Source organism: Silurus aristotelis, assembly GCF_946808225.1.
Source record: "Silurus aristotelis genome assembly, chromosome: 28".
Classification (NCBI taxonomy): domain Eukaryota; kingdom Metazoa; phylum Chordata; class Actinopteri; order Siluriformes; family Siluridae; genus Silurus; species Silurus aristotelis.
In genome coordinates, this window is record NC_139601.1 from 8,367,239 (window position 1) to 8,386,799 (window position 19,561).

Sequence of the window (19,561 nt, forward strand, 5' to 3'; positions counted from 1 at the left end):
ACTGTCCTCATACATGTCCTGCAACACCCTCACATACTTCTCTGGCACACCTGACTTCCTCATACAATACCACAACTCCTCTCTTGGCACCCTGTCGTACGCGTTCTCTAAATCCACAAACACACAATGCAATTCCTTCTGTCCTTCTTTATACTTCTCCATCAACATTCTCAAAGCAAATAATGCATGTGTGGTGCATAAATCCATACTGTTGCTCACACATGGTCACCTCTTCTTCCAGCCTGGCTTCCACTACTCTTTCCCATAACTTCATGGTGTGACTGATGAACTTAACTCCGCTGTAGTTACTGCAGTTCTGCATATCGTCCTTATTCTTAAACATTGGTACCAGCACACTCCTTCTCCATTCCTCAGGCATCCTCTCACCTTCCAAAACCCTGTTAAACAATCTTGTTAAAAAATCCACTGCCATCTCTCCTAAACATCTCCATGCTTCTACCGGTATGTCATCTGGTCCAACCGACTTTCCACTCTTCATCCTCTTAATTGCTGTTCTCACTTCCTCCTTACTAATCCTATCCACTTCCTGTTTTACCAACTCCACACCATCCAACCTTCTTTGTCATTTTCCTCGTTCATCAGCTGCTCAAAATACTCCTTCCATCTTCTCAACACACTCTCCTCACCAGTCAACACATTTCCATCTCCATCCTTTATTGCTATAACTTGCAGCATTGCAGCACATCCTTCCCAGCTCGGTCCCTCTGCCTGGCCAATCGGTACAAATCCTTTTCTCCTTCCTTAGTGTCCAAGCTCTCATACAGCTCCTCATATGCCTTTTGCTTTGGCTTTCGCCACATCCCTCTTCACCTGCGGCAGCATCTCCTTGCACTCCTGCCTACTTTTCTCATTAGTCTGTCAATCCCAATTCTGTTTTGCCAACTTCTTTCTCCTTATGCTCTCCTGCACTTCCTCATTCCACCACCACGTCTTTGTCTTCATTTCTATTTCCAGATGTCACACCAAGTACCTTTCTAGCTAATGTCTCCCTTTTCCTTCAGCAGTAGTTGCCCAATTATCCAGCACCTCCTCACCACCACCGAGCCCCTGTCTGACCTCTTCCCTGAATCTCACACTACAGTCTTCCGCCTTCAGTTTCCACTATCTTATCATTCTTTCAGTCCTCATTCTCCTTCTCTTCTTCTTTACCTCCAAAAGCATTCTACAGACCACCATCCGATGCTGTCTAGTTACACTGTCCACTGCCAACACCTTACAGTCTTCAATCTTCTTCAGGTTGCATCTTCTACATAGAACATAGTCCACCTGTGTGCACCTTCCTCCACTCTTAAACATCACTCTTTTAGCAAAATCTACCACCATCTGCCCTTCCACATTCCTCTTCTTAAAGCCATACCCACCCATCACCTCCTCATCACCTCCTCATCACCTCTGTTCCCTTCACCTACATGCCCATGGAAATCTGCCCCAATCACCAATCTTTCATTCCTAGGTACACTCTCCACCACTTCATCTAACTCACTCCACAATTTTTCCTTCTCCTTCATCTCACAACCCACTTGTGGAGCATAAGCACTGATGACATTTATCATTGCCCCTTTAACTTCCAGCTTCATGTTCATCACTCTATTAGAAACTCTCTTCACCTCCACTACACTCTTACTAAACTCTTCCTTCAGGATCACCCCTACACTATTTCTCTTTCCATCCACACCATGATAGAACAGTTTAAACCCACCTACAATTTTCCTGGCCTTACTCCCTTTCCACTTGGTCTCCTGAACACACAACATGTCTACCTTTCTCCTCTCCAGCATATCAGCTACCTCTCTCCCTTTACCAGTCATAGTACCAACATTTAAAGTACCAACCCAAATCTCCACTCCCCTACACTTCTCCTTTCCCTGCCGTCTCTGTAGAAGTCTTCCTCCTCTCCTTCTCCTACTTTGGCCAACAGTAGCCTAATTTCCACCGGTACCCTGTTGGCTAACGATATCTGTGGCGGTCATTGGTAACCCGGGCCTCGATCAATCCGGTATGTATTTCTCTTTTGTGATCCGCATATATGATTTGGCATGTTTTACGCTGGATGCCCTTCCTAACGCAACCCTCCCCATTTACTTGGGACTGGCACTAAGAATGCACTGGCATGTGCCTCCCTGGCTGGGTTGCCTCTTTTTTTTCTATTTAATTTGCCCAAACAATGGCCACTGGGGGCACTATTTGCATCACTACCCTCATAACCCTGACTGTACAACAAAAAACAAGGCTTTACGTACCTCCAATTTTGAAGTGGCATTTAATGCCTTTTCAATTCTTCGCTGAACAACAGGGGGCTGTTCACCCACTTTCAGAGGAAAATCAAATGGAAGTTTACCTGTCAGTTCCTGCAAATACAATAATGTATTTTGATTATAATGCTGATTTATTTTATTACAAGAAGTACCACTAAAGTAAATATTAGACTGTCCACATGCAACTGATTACTTTCCAGTATCAGTGTATTCTGTGTGTGTGTGTAACATATTACAATGTGATTTATTAGTTGTAGAACCACCTTTAGCAGCATTAACTTGAAGTATTGTGTATGACTTTGTCAGTCACACACATAATTCTGGAAGAATTATAGCTTGCTTTCTTTCAAACCAGAGGGTATTGCATGGTACTGCAAAATGTAGTGGTAATAGTTTTGCTCAAGGTGCCGCTCTGTGTAAGTCACAGATTCTAGAATCAGCAAAAGAACCCAAAACTATCACACTTTCTCTTCCATGTCAGTTGGTGTCACACTTTGAGGAACCATCCAAAGATTAATATTTTTTTATTTATCAGCCCATAAAAACGCTCTTCCAGTGTTCATAAGATTACTTCATGGCCCATGGAACCTCCATGAGGTTGTGGAAGAGAACTCCATCTCACAGGTCATACACCATGGCAAGACTGAGCACAGCAACATGACACGGACACAAGGTACTTATACTGCATCAACAAAGTTTCTTCTAGGCTAAGATTTCAAAGCAGACTGGGGGGTTTCAAGATGGGCTGTACAAGCTATTTTGAAGAAACAAACCAACAAAAAAACAGGTAATGTTGGATATTGTAGACATAGTAGTCAGCCAAGAAAACTTAATGCAGCAAACGAAGGACACATCATACTTACTTCACTTCAACATTGACATCCAGCACTGCCATCAGCCCTGGCGGACACAAGTGGTACCCAAGTACACTCATCTATGTGGAAACAAGGCTCAGCAACTCAATTATGAATGAAAACATAGGAACTGGGGGGCTAAAAAATGGCAGCAGGTGCTCTGGACTGATGGGTCAAAATTTCTATTTGGCTGTATCAGGGGACAGTTTGTTCACCAAAGGACAAGAGGACAGTACAATAATGAGTGTATGCAGGTAACAGTAAAGAATGATGAAGGTTCCTTGCAAGTTTGGGGCTGCTTTTCTGCAAATAACATTTGAGATTTGGTCAGGATTAATGGTGTCCTCAATGCTGAGAAATACAAGTAGATACTTAACCATCATGCAGGTATCTGATTGGCCCCAAATTTATTTTGCAGCAGTACAACAACCCCAAACACACAGCCAAAATCATCGAGAACTATCTTCAGTGTAGATAAGAACAAAGAGTCCTGAAAGTGATGGGTTGGCCCCCACAGAGCACGGATCTTTACATCATTGAGTCTGTTCAGGATTGCATGACGGCAGACCTACATCCACAGAAGATTTGTGTTTAGTTCTGGAACAAACTACCTGCAGAATTCCTTCAAAATCTCTGTTTTGCTGAAAAATGGTGTCACACCAAATATTGATTTGACTTGGATTTTTTTTTAAAATAATAATAATTATATTTTCGAAAGCATTCCTACTTCACACCTACCTTTTGCACAGTACAGTACTCTATAGATATATACATAATCATAACATTAATTACTGTACACCCCTAATAAAATAAAAAAAAGTTTGTGACAAGGCCAGTTTTACCATTGTGTAGCACTCCCTATTTTTATTGGTATTTTTTATATTTTATATGCTGTTTCCAGACAGCATGTCTGGAAACTGACGAGACCAGTTGCTGGAGTTTTAGGAATGTTGTCCCATTTGTGTCTGCTACATACCTAGGTCTTCTTTGTCATATTTTTTAGTATATGATGTGCCAAGAGTTTCCTAACAGTTTTAAATTTTTGGTATTTCACAGATGCCATTATCCAGAGTGACTTACATTTTTCCCATTCATACAACTGAGCAGTTATGAAGCTATGGACCTTACGCAGGAGCCCTGGAATGGCATCTCATGACCTATGAATACAAAGTCTTAATGCAATGCCTTAACCACTAAGCTACCACCTCCCCAAATGATGAAATGTTTGGACTGCAGGCAGGCCAGATCAGCACCTGAACTCTTCTACTATGGAGCAATGCTGTTCTAATAGATGCAGTTTAGCATTGTCTTGCTAAATATGCAAGGCCTTTCCTGCAAAAATACATAAACTGGATGGAAGCATATGTTGCTTTAAATCCTATATATACCTTTCAGCATTGAAGATGCCTTTCTCGATTTGAACACTGTCCTATAACCAGTCAGATGGTCCTTTTCCTCTTTAGTCCAGAGGGCGCGGTTTCCATCCCATCCAAAAATAATTGATTATTTTGATTTGTCCGATTACAGAACAGTTTTCCACTTTGCTCAGTATATTTTAAATGAGCTTTGGACTAAAAAACACAGCAGTGTTTGTGGATCATGTATCCACTTATGTCTTGTTCACAGAGAGTTGAAAACTGCATTGTTCACAGACACAGTTTCTGTGCCCATGCAGTGATTTCAATTACAGAAGCACACCTGTTTTTAATGGTGTCAAATGAGGTCCCAAAGATAGAGATTTTTTTTGCAGATTCTAGGAAACCTTTGATGATATTATGCACTATTCAAGATGAGATATTCAGTTTTCACAATATTATGTTGCGAAACATTATTTAGAAATTTTCCACAGTTTGTAGACAGTTTTTCACATATTGATGAACCTCTGCCAAACTTTACTTTTCCCCAGTCATGTTACTGACCTGTTGCCAATTAAACTAATTAGTTGCAAAATGCTCCTCCAGCTGTTTAATTTTAGTAACACTTACTTTTCCAACCTTTTGTTGCTTTTTTGAGATGTGTTATGGCCCTCAAATTCAAAATTACCCTATTTTTTCAAAATGTTGCATTTTTAAATAAAAATATTTAAACATTAGATATGTTCTATTGTAAATAAAATATGTGTTTATAAGGTAACGATAAGGGGAGGTAAATCATTGCATTGCTTTTAACATTTTAAACCGAGTCCCAACTTTTTTGGAATTGGGGTTGTACTTTCAGTGTTCTAATATGATCTGACGTACCGCCTCCAAAAGACACACTTCTCGTAGTTCCTTTTCCCTACTGCTTAAAAGTGTCTGCAAGCCCCGCTTCTTCTCCTGCAAGTCAGAGATCCTTTCAGCCTGCAGCTTGCTGTTCTGGCAGCCCTGGAATTCTACACAGGAACACAGTGCACTTAGTGAACGGGAAAAGTGGACAAAAACCTCACACAGAAATAGCACAAACATAAAACTATGCAAATAATATCTACATACAGATTTTTTTACATAAAATAAAACCAATACCTAATTAAAGGACAGTTCCCATAGAATCTTTTTAGCTTAGATAGCTCATAAAAGGAACAAAACTCTAGAGGAGAACTAGTTAATTTGCAGTAACCAGTGACGTAAACCTTCTTATTAATTTGGTAGAACGAGCAATATGCCCAGCATAGTGTAAAACAAGTTTAAACAAATCAGTTTAAGCTAAAGAGAGCTGCGTATGATTAACAACAGAACTAACTAAAAGCAGAATGTTAATTTGTCCCCATGCTTGTCCCCATCACCTCATTTAAAAGCCTTGCTAGAGAGTTTAATAAGCCAAATTCTGTTTCATTATACACTGATAAGAGTCTAAAGAAAATGGACAAAATACATTATTATTGTTTTACTTATATGAAAATAGATACCAAAGAAATATATTCAGGCAATGTTTATTTTTTACTGAATTGAAAATTTGTTACATTAAAACATAATAGTTTTTTTACACTTCTACTCACCAGGTACACCTAAACCCATGGTAGTGATCCAGTGCCCTTTGACCTCCATAAGATTTGGCTTACTGTGCCGTGCCAATTATATTGAATTCCCAACCCTTACACCTAAAAGATAAAAAAGTTATATATTTATATTAAAAGATGCAGTACACAGAGGTATTAAAAAATATATATTTGTACATGAAATCCATATGCTACCTGCTTATGCAACCGGGTAATCCACATCACTCACTTGTGTGACTTGGGACTTCGAGAGTCCTACACAAATAAAATAATGCTGCTAAACTAATTTCTTTTATTGAGTTGCTCAATAAATATTAAGATAACATTGTGCAGTCCAGGGACATGGTGGTTTGGTTCTCTTTTGAAAAGACACAAAAATAAATAAATAAATTAATTAATTAATTAATTAATTAATTAATTAAAATAAATAAAAATTAAAAAAACGCAATGAACCTTGATGAAAATTTATATACTGTACGGATTAAAAAAAAAAAAAAAAAACATGTACAAACATGATTTTATCTATAGGTGTTATATATTTTTTTTTTACTTATAAAAGTATGACCTATAACCATTTTAGAGGCCACTTATCTCTTTAGGGGACTTATCTCTTTATCTGTAAAGTGGGTTGTGTTCTTTGTTGGTTTCAGTTTTTCTTACAACTGCAGGAAAAAAGGGATTTTTGTAAAGTCTTGTTGCTACTAATTTGTATGCTTAAAATATCTCTACAAAATTATTTAAACAGTAAGGAGGATATTGAAGGGAAACAGAGGTGGAAAGTAACAAAGTACAAATACTTTGTTACTGTACTTTACTTTTTATTACTTTACTATACATTTTTCAGACAACATCACTTTCACTCATTACTTTTTTCACAAATATCTGTACTTCCTTACTCTTACATTTTTAAAACAGGCTCGTTACTTAAGTTTTTATTTATTAATTTGGTGAAATGTCAATATTTTTTCTCCTCATTGCCTGCCGATTTCAGCCCATCCACATATTTCCTGCCATTGCGAGGCTTTTTCAACCTACCAATGGTGTATCATTTCCTGGCTCTTACACACCACAGGTGAAGGCTAGTTTATGAAGCAAACAACGAGCAAGGCAAAAGGCAACAACAAGTATAGGGTAAACATGGATGAGACAGAGGGAGTCAGTGATGTAAACATGACTGAGAACAGAGACAATCCTGATCACCTGATCATCATCATCATTCAATTCAATTCATTTTTATTTGTATAGCGCTTTTAACAACAAACATTGTTTTAAAGCAGCTTTACACAGATAATGTGGTGATTAAAAGTAAATATATGTTCTTTATAAGTAAGTTTGTCCAGGTCCCCTGGTGGTCTAGTGGTTAAGATGCAGCGCTCTCACTGCTGCGACCCGGGTTCGATTCCCGGTCAGGGAACCATCCCCAGCCACTCTTAGTGCCGGTCCCAAGCCCGGATAAATTGGGGAGGGTTGCGTTAGGAAGGGCATCCAGTGTAAAACATGTGCCAAATCAAACGTGCGGAGGATCCGCTGTGGCGACCCCTAACGGGAGAAGCCGAAAAGAAAGTAGTAGTAGTAGTATAAGTAAGTTTGTCCCTGACTGTGGCAAGGAAAAACTCCCTGAGATGGCATATGGAAGAAACCTTGAGAGGAACCCATCCTCATCTGGGTTGCACCGAATGTCCATTTATAGCAGGTATACGATGTTGCAGGGTACAGTGATGATAATCAGAAGCGAAAAGTAGTCCTGAGTCAATGTAGCAGACTGTTGAAATTAACTACACTCCAATCCATCCTCAAAGCGCCTGCTCTTACTCCGGAATTTCATGGAACCATTCAAGGAGTTGATAAGAAACTGTCCCAAGCTACGCAGAGTGGCCTCCAATCGAAGAGAACACTATCCAGAGGCAGGCCTGGACGAAGTGGAAAGATCCATGGAGGGCATCATCTTTTCTCTACTTGTTGTCTTCTATATGGTGGATGTTCAGCATTGACACATTCATTAGGTAGCAAAATTTGAAATTCGTTTTGTATTATTATATTAATATTATTGTATTAATATATTATTTCACTTTTGTACGTCTACCATGGATAAGGGCGTCTGCCAAATGCAGCAAATGTACTGTATTTTCCGGACTATAAGCCGCTACTTTTTTCCCACGTTTTGAACCCCGCGGCTTAAACAATTAAGCAGTTTATTTATGAATTTTTCCTGGGTTTTTCCCGGTTTCACAAACTTCAAGTCAAAAAACTGAACCCCATAACATTAGACCAATGAAATTTCTGAACGAAAAAACGCACCTCACCTGTGTTCTGAGCTGCACGGCATCAGGAGAAAAAACTTTTTTTTAAACGCGTGACAATGCCAAAAGATAAACTCCTGAGAGAAATTGTTGTGAAAGGAAGGAGGAAGACAGTGAACAATGACTTTCTTGGTAGGCTACTGTTTAGATACAAGCCGTTGTAACGCGTTGAGTCTGGGTTAAGGGAGAGCTCGCTAACTCCAGTTGCAACAGAAATCATATAAGCACAGACAGGTTTCCAAAACTCGTGCTTTTTTATTTTTCTTGGCAACAGCATTACGGGTTAGTCAAAGAAACTCAGAAATGAGCATCAGAAAATAATAAAGACATATTCCTCGGTCTTTCACACATGCAGTAATACCGGCAAATGCAGTGGCAGGCTATTCCCAAAATGCCGCTCTGCTCTTAAAGGAGCCACAACATATTTCACCCGTTACACCGTGTAACAGACACTGTCTTTTGTTTAAGCCTTTGTACAGTTCATTAGTTTCAATGTAGTCATTGCTTATTTATGTTTAAAATAAAAATCTTCGTCAAATTCAGTGGGTGCGGCTTATATATGGGTGCACTTTATAGTCCGGAAATTACGGTAAATTTAAATATTAGGGCTGTCAAAATTCTAAAGCAAATTCATTTTAAAGGCACAAAATTTTATTAACGTGCTATCAATAAAGCACGCATTACTGTTTGACCATTTGTTTTAAAAATATAAATACACAAATAAATAACTAAATATAAAAGAGGCAAAATTTAAATCTTCAGCGCAACATACATTTATTCACGACGTCCTTCCTTTACTCAGATATTAAATAAATAAATAAATTCTACCGAAAAATATTTATAATTAGTAAACATTTGTTTTACTGATGTGCCAAGTCTTTAATAAAACCATTCACACAATTAACCCTCTGGGGTCAACAAACGCACCAGCTAATTTTTTAGCATTTTTCCTCTTAACGACAAAACTAATTTAAATCTTTTTTGATCGTACAGAAAAAAGCAATAAACTTTTTTAATCTGTAAAGGGTCTACTTTTATTTGAATCCACTCATGATAACAAAACACTGTGCTTTTGTAAAGTAAAGAAAACAGACAGGGGGCGCTCTCCGCCGTCTCCGTCAGCTCCCTTCACAAACGCATAAATAAAACAACCTGAATCTCAGTGAGTAATTGCCTCACAGACATAATAAATGTATGTATGGAAAACTCAATGTCTTTTACATAAACCACATTCACATCGAAAAACAAATATTTCCTGATTTTGTAATCCGTATTAAAGTTAGAAGAGGTACAGTTTCTCCTGTATCACCTCATTAACCATTCGTGTGGAAACACAGCAAAAGTTCCCATTGGTGTTCTGATGATTTACGTAATTTCTTCATGTCCATGTTGCTTAGAGTATTAAAAACATAAAGTATTGATATATGGTACATTTAGAACAGATAGAAATGTGCGATTAAGTTGCGATTACAGCCCTAATATTAATATGATGTGCAGTCTAGTTAACAGTGTGACACTAAAAGGGGTAGTAGTAATGGCTACTTTTTACTTAAGTACATGTCAGAGCCCAAACTTCTTTATTGTATCTTGAGTAAAAAAAAGTATAGTCAGTACTTCAACTTTTCCCTTAGTATTTTGAAACATGAATATCTGTACTTCTACTTAAGTGAAGGATGTGTGTACTTTTGCCACCTCTGAAGGGAAAAATAAAAACAAATCAGACATTTGACCTTGCTGTGACCATGCTGAACATACATACAGAATTTATTCTGCTTAGAACAATTAAAAATCTAACTAGTTAATGTGTTGGTTACAGTAATAACTCCATATGCCCTACAAACATTCAATAACTTTTTCTCAAGGTATCACACTAATGATGATCTCAATAGTTTAATTTATGGGGTATGAGGTTACTACCCTAAACCTAACCGTAACCCTAACCCAGTACTACTGGTTATGGTAAAGGATTCAATATTAGCACAAATACTGTAAGTGGATAACCATGGGTAAGCTTAGATGTCTAACGATCTAATAACCAGCCCTGTTTTCTTTGAAATAGGTTTGCCAATAAGGTTACTTGTTTTCTGACTACTCAAATCTGAAAGAATATTTAATGTTAGCGCAATTATTTTATTTTATTTTATAACTGCAAAGAATGGTGAAAGCAAAGCAAAGCAAAGCAAACCTTCAACCCGCAACACATTTGTGGATTCTTCTGCAACAGTGTTGGACAGAACGTTCCAAACAATATTTGATTTCTGTTATAGAAAAAATGCCACAAGTGATTTTGACTGTTAGATCTGCAAATGCTGTCTACTTTGAAAAGTCAAAATTTTTTATTTTATTTTGTTAAACAACATTCTTCCATTAAGTCCATTTGTTCTGTGCTTTAATTTCATAATACATTACATTAGGCATTAAAGTACATACATTAAATTAAAAACAGGAAAAAAATGTGTGGTGTTCTAAAAGTGTTATTTTATTGTTGTTGAAATAATAATAATAATAATAATAATTATTATTATTATTGTTATTGTTGTTTTTGCAGTGGTTTTTTTTAAGATGTCTCGTGATATACTGAACCATCAGTGGGTTATTAAAAGACACAACTAAGCAGTAGAGATTTGGTTCAGTAATTTGTGTACTGTGTTGTAAACCGAGACATCATCACGCTACCTTATGATGCCTCGAAATGGGAAAATATATTTAATGTTTAATTGTTTATCTGAAAGACCACAGTACAATGCAGGATTCTTTAACCAAACACAGTAAAAAAAACAGTTAAACAATAGAAAACACGAATGAACACTGCCTGTACACGAATGACTTAACGAGACAAGCCTGCAGCCTGCAGTCACACAGAATGAGAAAAAAATGCAATAAGACGTGGGGAGCTCACTTGCTATATCTGAAGAGCAGGTGATTATGCCGATCATCGGCAATGAAGTAAGATCCTGTAATTCCCGAAGAGGAACCCAAGGGTCCCGTAACGCAGCAGGTCATGGAGCAGGTGTATTACACGGCGTGGCTTTGAAAATGCGGGAAGCCTGTATATAAAAATCACCATGTCCATTTTAAAATGGCATCGCAGTCATGACATCGACATCAATGGCGGTGAAAATCGCAGAAAGCTTGCAGCAACTCATCACTCCGTCCTGCAGAATCTCTCCGTCTCCCTCACCTTTTGAATAAAACCACTATCTTCTTCCTCTGATTCGAGATTAATGCATCATAAAAGTGCAGTTCAGCTTCTAATCAGGCCGACTAATATGACCACCGGGAACCGATTAGATGTTTAAGGGTCCGTAACGACAGTTTTATTTTGGCCAAAAAAACCACCACGTTGTAAACAGCTAAAATATCCGCCGCAGGCAGATTGGAATCAGGTCGGAAACAGCGCTGCCAGTGAGCGAGTTGAAATCCTAATGCAGGGGAGTGGCAGCTCTATAGAAGGGTTGGGACTCCTCCCGAAAAAGAGGGCAGCTGAAACGCTTCCCTGCCTTCGTCTGCCTTTACCTATTTTAACATCAATTTCTGTTCTTTGCTGAGAAGTGTGGAGCCTAATTTGATCTTCTCTTGCTGTAGGCAATGTTGGTACTATATTCCATTTAACTCCATGGTTATTGGTGGAAAGTATTATGTCTTGTTTTTCTCAGGAAACTTTTGCATACAAAAAATGTATGTACATGCATGTCTTCATGCTATTGAATGAAATGTATAACTCAGTGAAAAAAATGACAAAATAACTAAATCAATGCATTTTCACTTGTTAATTGAATCCACCCAGAAATACATTGGGTACATACACAATTCTCTGTATAATCCTAGTTTATCCTCTAGCAAAATTTCACCAGATAAAAAGGACTTGCATTTGCAAATATTATGATGGAATGCTGTTATAGATAAACAATGCAAGGATTATTACTATAAACCCACTCTTTTAAACCTGGTTTAGCAAACCTATTCTCTTACCTAAATTCTCCTACATACACCAATCAACCATAACATAAAATCCACTTGCATGTGAAGTAAATATCATTAATTAAGTTGTTACGATGGCACCTGTTAAGCAGTTATATATTATATGCTGTATAGTGGCCAGTATATGAACAGTCAGTTCTAGAAAAAAATGGGCAAGCATAACGATCTGTCTGACTTTGTCAAATGGTCAATTTGTGATGACTAGACAATTTGGTCAGTATCTTCAGAGCAGCAGGTCTTGATGGGTATGTACTGGTTCTACCTACCAAAAGTGGCTTAAGATAAACCAGTGACAGGGTCATGGGTGCCCAAGGCTTGTTAGTGTGTGAGGAGTAAAGGCTAGAATTTATTTGTTCTAGCCTGAATCTGGTTCCTCTCAAAGTTTCTTCCTAATGCCATCTCAGGACGTTTTTTCTTCTTTCCACGGTCGAGACTGGTTTGCTCATTAGGGACAAACTTACAATTATAAGGAACAATCTTATACATTTTTTAATACTGCATTACCTATGAAAAAGCTACTTTGAGACTAAATCCATTGTTAAAAGCATTATACAAATAAAAATGAATTTAATTGAATGTGATCCCACAGACAAACTGCTGTAGCAGAAATTGCAAAAAAGAAATGGATGGACCAATTAAGATATTTAGAGTGAGCATGGTGCAATTCAAAGTGAAAGGGGCTGTTTGTCTATTTGTGGCTTCATAGGTGTGCGCTCACAGCTTTAAATGTGATGCGGGCATTTCCATTTCCATTTACGGCATTTCACAGATGCCATTATCCAGAGCCACATAAAAAAAAGTGCTTTGAGCCTTCATTAATGAATAAATCAACACTGGTTTACTAGATACCATTAGGCTACTAACAACTGAGGATTTCTTTCAACTAATATAACCAAAGACACAATGCTAGTTTGTGTTTCAGGAAGAGGTAGGTCTTCACCTGTCACTTGAAGATAGATAGTGACTCAGCTGTTCAGACATCAGGGGAAGTTCATTCCACCACCTAAGCTACAGGAAGACAGTGGATGGTGCGTAGCAATGGAGTTTTTTTTGGAAAATATGAAAGGTTGAAAACAAGTCATGCAGCTCCTTTCTGGATTAATTACATAGGCCGAATGTCCCTAAGAGGCTGACTTGGCAAATGCGATAGTCCAGTCTGAATTCACTGAATTTATGGATTTCATTTTAAACCTGATTAATTCTTCAGAGAAAACATTCATTGTCTTTAATTGTATTATTTATTTAGATAAAACACACTGAGAAGGGCAGATGTGTCCACTACAGATTACTCAGAATGTAAAAGGACTTGCTCATAATGGTGGATACACTCTTGACTTAATAGTAACATTTGGATTAAATATAAAAAATATATATAATTATAGTTCCACAATCACTGTTCCAAAGTTATGCTCCTTTAAGTTATACCATAGTAATAATAAATACACTTGCCATGTTCCCATAAAAAACATACATTTATGTCGGCTTCTGCTCCCATAGTTTAAAACTATGATTGGATCACCATCTGACCCCGAACTACTTGATCAAAATGCTGAATGCTTAAAAGTTAGAATTCTGCTATACTCTGTATAATTTAGCAAAACTAATGTAATGTATAACAAATGTAGCAGTGCTGAATTTTATTGTAAAATGTAATCTATTAGGTGGAAATCCAGACTATTATTTAAACAAGACCATTTGTTAACTAACTCTGTGTATAATGATATAGCTAGTGTATATAAGATCAGCAATTAGAATGTTTTACTCCCTTTCAAAAGAAACTATTAAAAAAATATTTGGCCAGCTCCAGTCATGTCCCACCTCACGAAGATTATGGACCTTTAAAGAAGTAGATGCCGAACTCGCAAACATCCCGAACCATCTAGGGACGTACCAGTGCCAATTGGATCCCACTACATTTTGACATTGGACATCCTAGAGTGTTTGAAGGCTCTGTCATGGAGAAGCTGGTGTTGGATCTGTGATGATCACAAATGTTGAGCTATTTTATGAGTTGCTCAGTAGCTCCTAGGTTTATAACCATAAAGACCGTATAAGACTGTAGAAAGAACATTACTTATAATCTTACACTCCAGTGCTCATGTTAGTTCTCACTCTCCAGTGTTCTGTATTGTTTAAAGATTTATGATCACACTCTTGATGTCACCCAAATGAGGATGGGTTCCCCTTTTGAGTCTGGTTCCTCTCAAGGTTTCTTCCTCATAACATCTATGGGAGTTTTTCCTTGCCACAGTCGCCACGGCTGCTCATCAGGGATAAATGCACACCATTCACCTTGACTGTTCAATTCTGTAAAGCTGCTTTGAGACAATGTTTGTTGTGAAAAGCTCTACAGAAATAAACTTGACCTAACTTAATCAAAATAATTAACTAGATACATTTCAAACAGTAAATTCCAGAAGCAATTGACGCTCTTCTAAAAAATAAAAAATTGTTCCTTAATTACTGGTTATACCAATTAGGAGTTATCAAACTCCTAATAAATGTTTTTTTTTACCTCAACAACAATCATCTGTCCAAATACAGGACAATATCAAACCTTGAAAAATCCTAGAAAGGTTTATAGAACGCCGCTTATACTTACATAGAAATAACGTAGGAAATTAAGGAATAATGTAACAGTAAGTGCATTAGCAAGATATACTCTGAGATACCAGGAGACAGGTAGAATGTTAAATGAGCATAATCAACAATTTAATGGAAATTTAAGCTACTTTGATCAAACTAATACATAAATGTGAAGATGTCAAACTTTATCTTCATTGAAAAATCCTCCCTTAACACGAATAATGGCTCTACACACTCTCGGCATCAGGACAGTTAGTTTCTTCAGGCATTAACCTAAAATACTTTGCCATGCCGCTTGTAAAACTTTCCAATATTGTTCTTCTCTATTTGGATATTTCTTGTGATCCATTTCATCCCAGAGCAGTTCAGTAAGATTTAATTGCAGTGACTGGGCATTTCATGATAGATAACACTATCTAAGGCTGTGCAACAGTTTCCAGACTGTGCAACAGTTCTTCCATCAAGCCATCAGGCTTCTCAACAAAGAACTGAACTAAAACTCATGCCCACACACACACACAACTGTGTGACCAAACTGTGTTACTGATCTGCACAACCCGGACTCAACACAATATCACTTCATTACTACGAACTGTTTACATGCTATTTTTATACATCTTTTTGACTGCTGCTATTGCTGTTTTTCACAAACCCTTTTGTTTATATTTTATTAAATTACAAAGGTACACTCCTATACTCAGTTCTCTCTGCACACTGCACTGTGTTATATACAGTTGGTTCACTATTTTGTGTTTTTTGTATTTGTCCTACACTCTCTTGTGTTGTCTTTGCACTGTCTGTCTTGTACTGTTTGCACCAGGTTGCACACGATGCATTTATGTGGTGAGGACACTTACTAGTCCTTAGCGCTGTGTTTTCTGTTATGTAGCTTTATGTTGTTTATGTAGCACAAGGGTTCTGGAGGAACATTGTCTCATTTCGCTGTGTACTGCGTCAGCTATATACACTGGAGATCAAAATTAGAGAACAATTTATAAACAATTGAACAATTCTGAAACAATGTCATCTTCACTGCTCAACAGTTAAAGGAGTTTTTGTCCTGTCTATACCATGCTACCAGAACACCTTTTCCACTAAATCACTAAGGCATTTAAAAAAAAACATTATTTTGCAGAAAACACACTGATCAAAAAACAACAATGACTGTAGCATGGAAAAAGATTACAACAAAATTTTCTGAAGGTTACAACAGTCAGCAGTTAGTAGGAAGTGTACAGGCCTCTGCTCTGAATGACTTCAGCACATCTGCGGCCACAGGACAGCACTAGTTTCTCACACTGCTCTGGTGTGATTTTGGTCGGTGACTGTAGTGGGTTTCTTGGCCATAACTTTGTCGCCAAGGATTTTTCAGAGGTTCTCTATTGGGTTGAGATCAGGACTCTGGGCAGGCCATGTCATTATTTCAATGTTTTCAGTTTCAAGGAACTGCTTTACTCGTTTTGCTGTGTGACATGGAGCATTGTCCTGCATGAACACTGCGGGCTGATTGGGTGATGAACGCATGGAAGGAACCATATGTTGTTGAAGAAGGTTCTGATAAACATTTGCATTCACTCTGCCATGTAGCTGTATAAGAGGCCCAACTCCTGCTGCAGAAAACATGCCCCAAACCATGACACTTCCTCCTCCACTTTTCACTGACTTCTTTACACACTTTGGGTTCAGTCTTTCTCCAGTTTGTCACGGAACATAATGTTTCCCATCGGACCCAAATAAATTAAACTTGCTTTCATCACCGAAGTAAACTTTGGACCAGTTCTCCTCTGTCCACACAACATGCTCCTCAGCAAAGCTTATTCTAGTCTTTTGATTCTTTCTGCTAATGAGAGGTTTGGTCACTGCAGAGTGGGCTTTCAGTCCAAATGCTCTTAAACGTCGAGACACTGTATGACAAGACAGATCCTTACCCTGTTCAGCGCTGAACTGGTTGACGACCAGCCTTCTTGGCGGACTTGAATGAGTATGTGATGTTGTAAAGTCATTATTCTTGAAATCACAGATTTGGAACCACCAACTTGTCTTGCTATGGCTGATAGGGTCATTCCTTTGGCCTTCATCTGGACAACCTGCTGCCGGAGGCTTTCAGTCACTTTAGAACGGCCCGCCATCTTGCAGAGTCAGTGAAACTGGAAGTTAGGCTGCCAGTTAAATAGGGGTTGACAGATAATCAAGGAAATTAGCACCAGGTGCCAGATTAACACCAATAACTGGGAGGTATCTGAAAGTGTTCTCTAATTTTGATCAGTGTGTTTTCTGCAAAATAATTTTTTTTTTTTTTAAATGCCTTAGTTATTTTGTGGAAAAGGTGTTCTGGTAGCACGGTATAGACAGGACAAAAAGTCCTTCAACTGTTGAGTAGTGAAGATGACATTATTTCAGAATTGTTCAATTGTTTATAAATTGTTCTCTAATTTTGATCTCCAGTGTATGGTTAAAATGACATTAAAAGCTTCTTGACTTGACACTCCAACCAACTGTTTGCTCTCCAAACTAGAGTCATTTTCTTGCTGTATGGTGAAATTGGTTCCATTTAGCCATAGTCTAGATGGAGTTGCATGTTGATCAAGTATGGAATGGTAGCCATGTGCAACAACCCCAAGCCAATATGCTTTACCCCTTCATGTTTGATTGTGTGTGTGCAGCAGTCTGGTAACATCTTGTCTCCTGATTTGACTCTTACATAAATTCTCAAATTAGAGCCAAAAATGTAAAATTTGACTTTTGTCAAAAAATGCCATTTAGCTCTTTGGTGCACAAAAGGAACCCTGTGTGTGTGTGTGTGTGTGTGTGTGTGTGTGTGTGTGTGTGTGTGTGTGTGTGTGTGTGTGTGTGTGTGTGTGTGTGTGTGTGTGTGTGTGTGTGTGTGTGTGTGTGTGTGTGTGTGTGTGTGTGTGTGTGTGTGTAAGAGATGGCAGTGAAGTTTTAAACAAGCTTGTTTAATCAGATTCTGGAAGGTGAGAGGATGCCTGAGGAATAAAGGAGTGTGCTGGCACCAACCTTTAAGAATAAGGGAGATGTGCAGACCTGCAGTAACTACAGGGGAATAAAGTTGACCAGTCACACCATGAAGTTATAGGAAAGAGTAGTGAAAGCCTGGCTGAGAGAAGGGGTGACCATCTGTGAGCAACAGTATGGTTTCATGCCGAGGAAGAGCACCACAGATGCAATATTTGCTTTAAGAATGTTGAAGGAGAAGTATAGAGAAGATCAGAAGGAGTTGCATTGTGTGTTTGTGGATTTAGAGAATGCATCTGACAGGGTGCCAAGAGAGGAGTTTTGATATTGTATGAGGAAGTTAGGTGTGTCATAGAAGTATATGAGGATGGTGCAGGACATGTATGAGGACAGTGTGACAGCAGTGAAGTGTCCAGTACGAATGACCGACTGGTTAAAGGTGGAGGTGGGATTGTATTAGACTCTGAGCCTTTCCTGTTTGCAGTGGTTATGGACAGGTTGGTGGATGAGGTCAGACAGGAGTCTTCATGGACTATAATTCGGCAAATGATAGTTTTATTTGTGATGAGAGGGAGCAGGTTGAGATGAGCCTGGAGAGGTGGAGGTACGTGCTGGAAAGAAGGGGAATGAAAGTCAGTAGGAGTAAGAGAGTACATGTGTGTGAATGAGAAGAAGGGCAGTGGAGTGGTGCGGTTGCAGGAAGAAGAGGTGGAGAAGGTGGAGTTTGGGTACCTGGGGTCAACAGTGCAAAGTAATGGATTGTGTGTTGGAGATGTGAAGAGTGCAGGCAGGGTGGAGTGGGTGGAGAAGAGTGATAAGAGTGATTTGTGATAGAAGGGTATCTGCAAGAGTGAAAGTGAAAGTTTATAGGAATGTGGTGAGACCTGCGATGTTGTCTATGTTGGAGACAGTGGTATTGAGTAAAAGACAGGAGGTGGAGCTGGAGGTAGCAGAGCTGAAGATGCTGAGATTTTCTTTGGGAGTGACTAGGATGGACTAGATTATAAATGAGTTTATTAGAGGGACAGCGCATGTAGGACATTTTGGAAACAAGGTGAGGGAGGTGTCATTGAGATGGTTTGGACGTGTGCAGATTAGGGACATGGAGTACATCGGTAGGCGAATGCTAAGGATGGAGCCGCCAGGAAGGAGGAAAAAAAAAGGAAGGCAAGAAAAGGAGGTTCATGGATGTGGTGAGGGAAGACAAGCAGGCAGTTGGTTTGAAAGAAGGACAGATGTAGAGGAAAGGGGGGTATGGAGACGGATGATCCACTGTGGTGACCCCTAACGGGAGCAGCCAAAAGAGGAAATGTGGCACAGAGTTTTCTTTAAACTGAAATCTTTTGTGCCCGAGTTAAAAGCGCAACCTTAAATTGTTTAGTGCAACCAATGCTTATTGCTACTGATAATATTTAAATCACACAAGTATGTTACAGAAAGAATGCTGCAGATTTAATAAGCTGATTTATAAAAACCAAAATTTGTTTACATATTTGAATTGCATCTGCACAAACCTAAAAAAATTACCAAAAAAATCTATATTATTTTGTATGTATTATTTATCTGTAACATACAAAAGTCATCATTTGGTCAAAAAAAAATTAATTTTTCTGA

The 19,561-nt window shown here is 38.4% G+C and overlaps 1 protein-coding gene and 1 long non-coding RNA gene across 4 annotated transcripts in view; one reads left to right on the forward strand and one right to left on the reverse strand.

Annotated features, from left to right (window-relative positions):
• The window catches only part of LOC310722034, a 120,064-nt gene extending 112,625 nt beyond the window's left edge, over positions 1–7,439 (forward strand). The window contains exon 3 of the long non-coding RNA XR_014532262.1: positions 7,379–7,439. This is a non-coding gene — a long non-coding RNA (uncharacterized lncRNA). The remainder of the gene's footprint in view (positions 1–7,378) is intronic.
• ccdc120b (coiled-coil domain containing 120b) overlaps positions 1–11,841 on the reverse strand; it is a 32,339-nt gene extending 20,498 nt beyond the window's left edge. The window contains exons 1-5 of one of the 3 annotated variants that reach the window (XM_083534170.1): positions 11,586–11,841; positions 11,304–11,451; positions 6,105–6,206; positions 5,371–5,501; positions 2,262–2,369 (exon numbers count right to left, since the gene is read on the reverse strand). In XM_083534170.1, coding sequence (XP_083390296.1) covers positions 2,262–2,369; positions 5,371–5,501; positions 6,105–6,153 — 288 coding nt within the window. In that variant the 5' untranslated portion in view covers positions 6,154–6,206; positions 11,304–11,451; positions 11,586–11,841. Of the gene's footprint in view, positions 1–2,261; positions 2,370–5,370; positions 5,502–6,104; positions 6,207–11,303 lie in introns of all 3 variants that reach the window. The other 2 variants (XR_014532240.1, XR_014532241.1) reach the window with 2 other exon arrangements.
• Between the last annotated feature and the right edge of the window lie 7,720 nt (positions 11,842–19,561).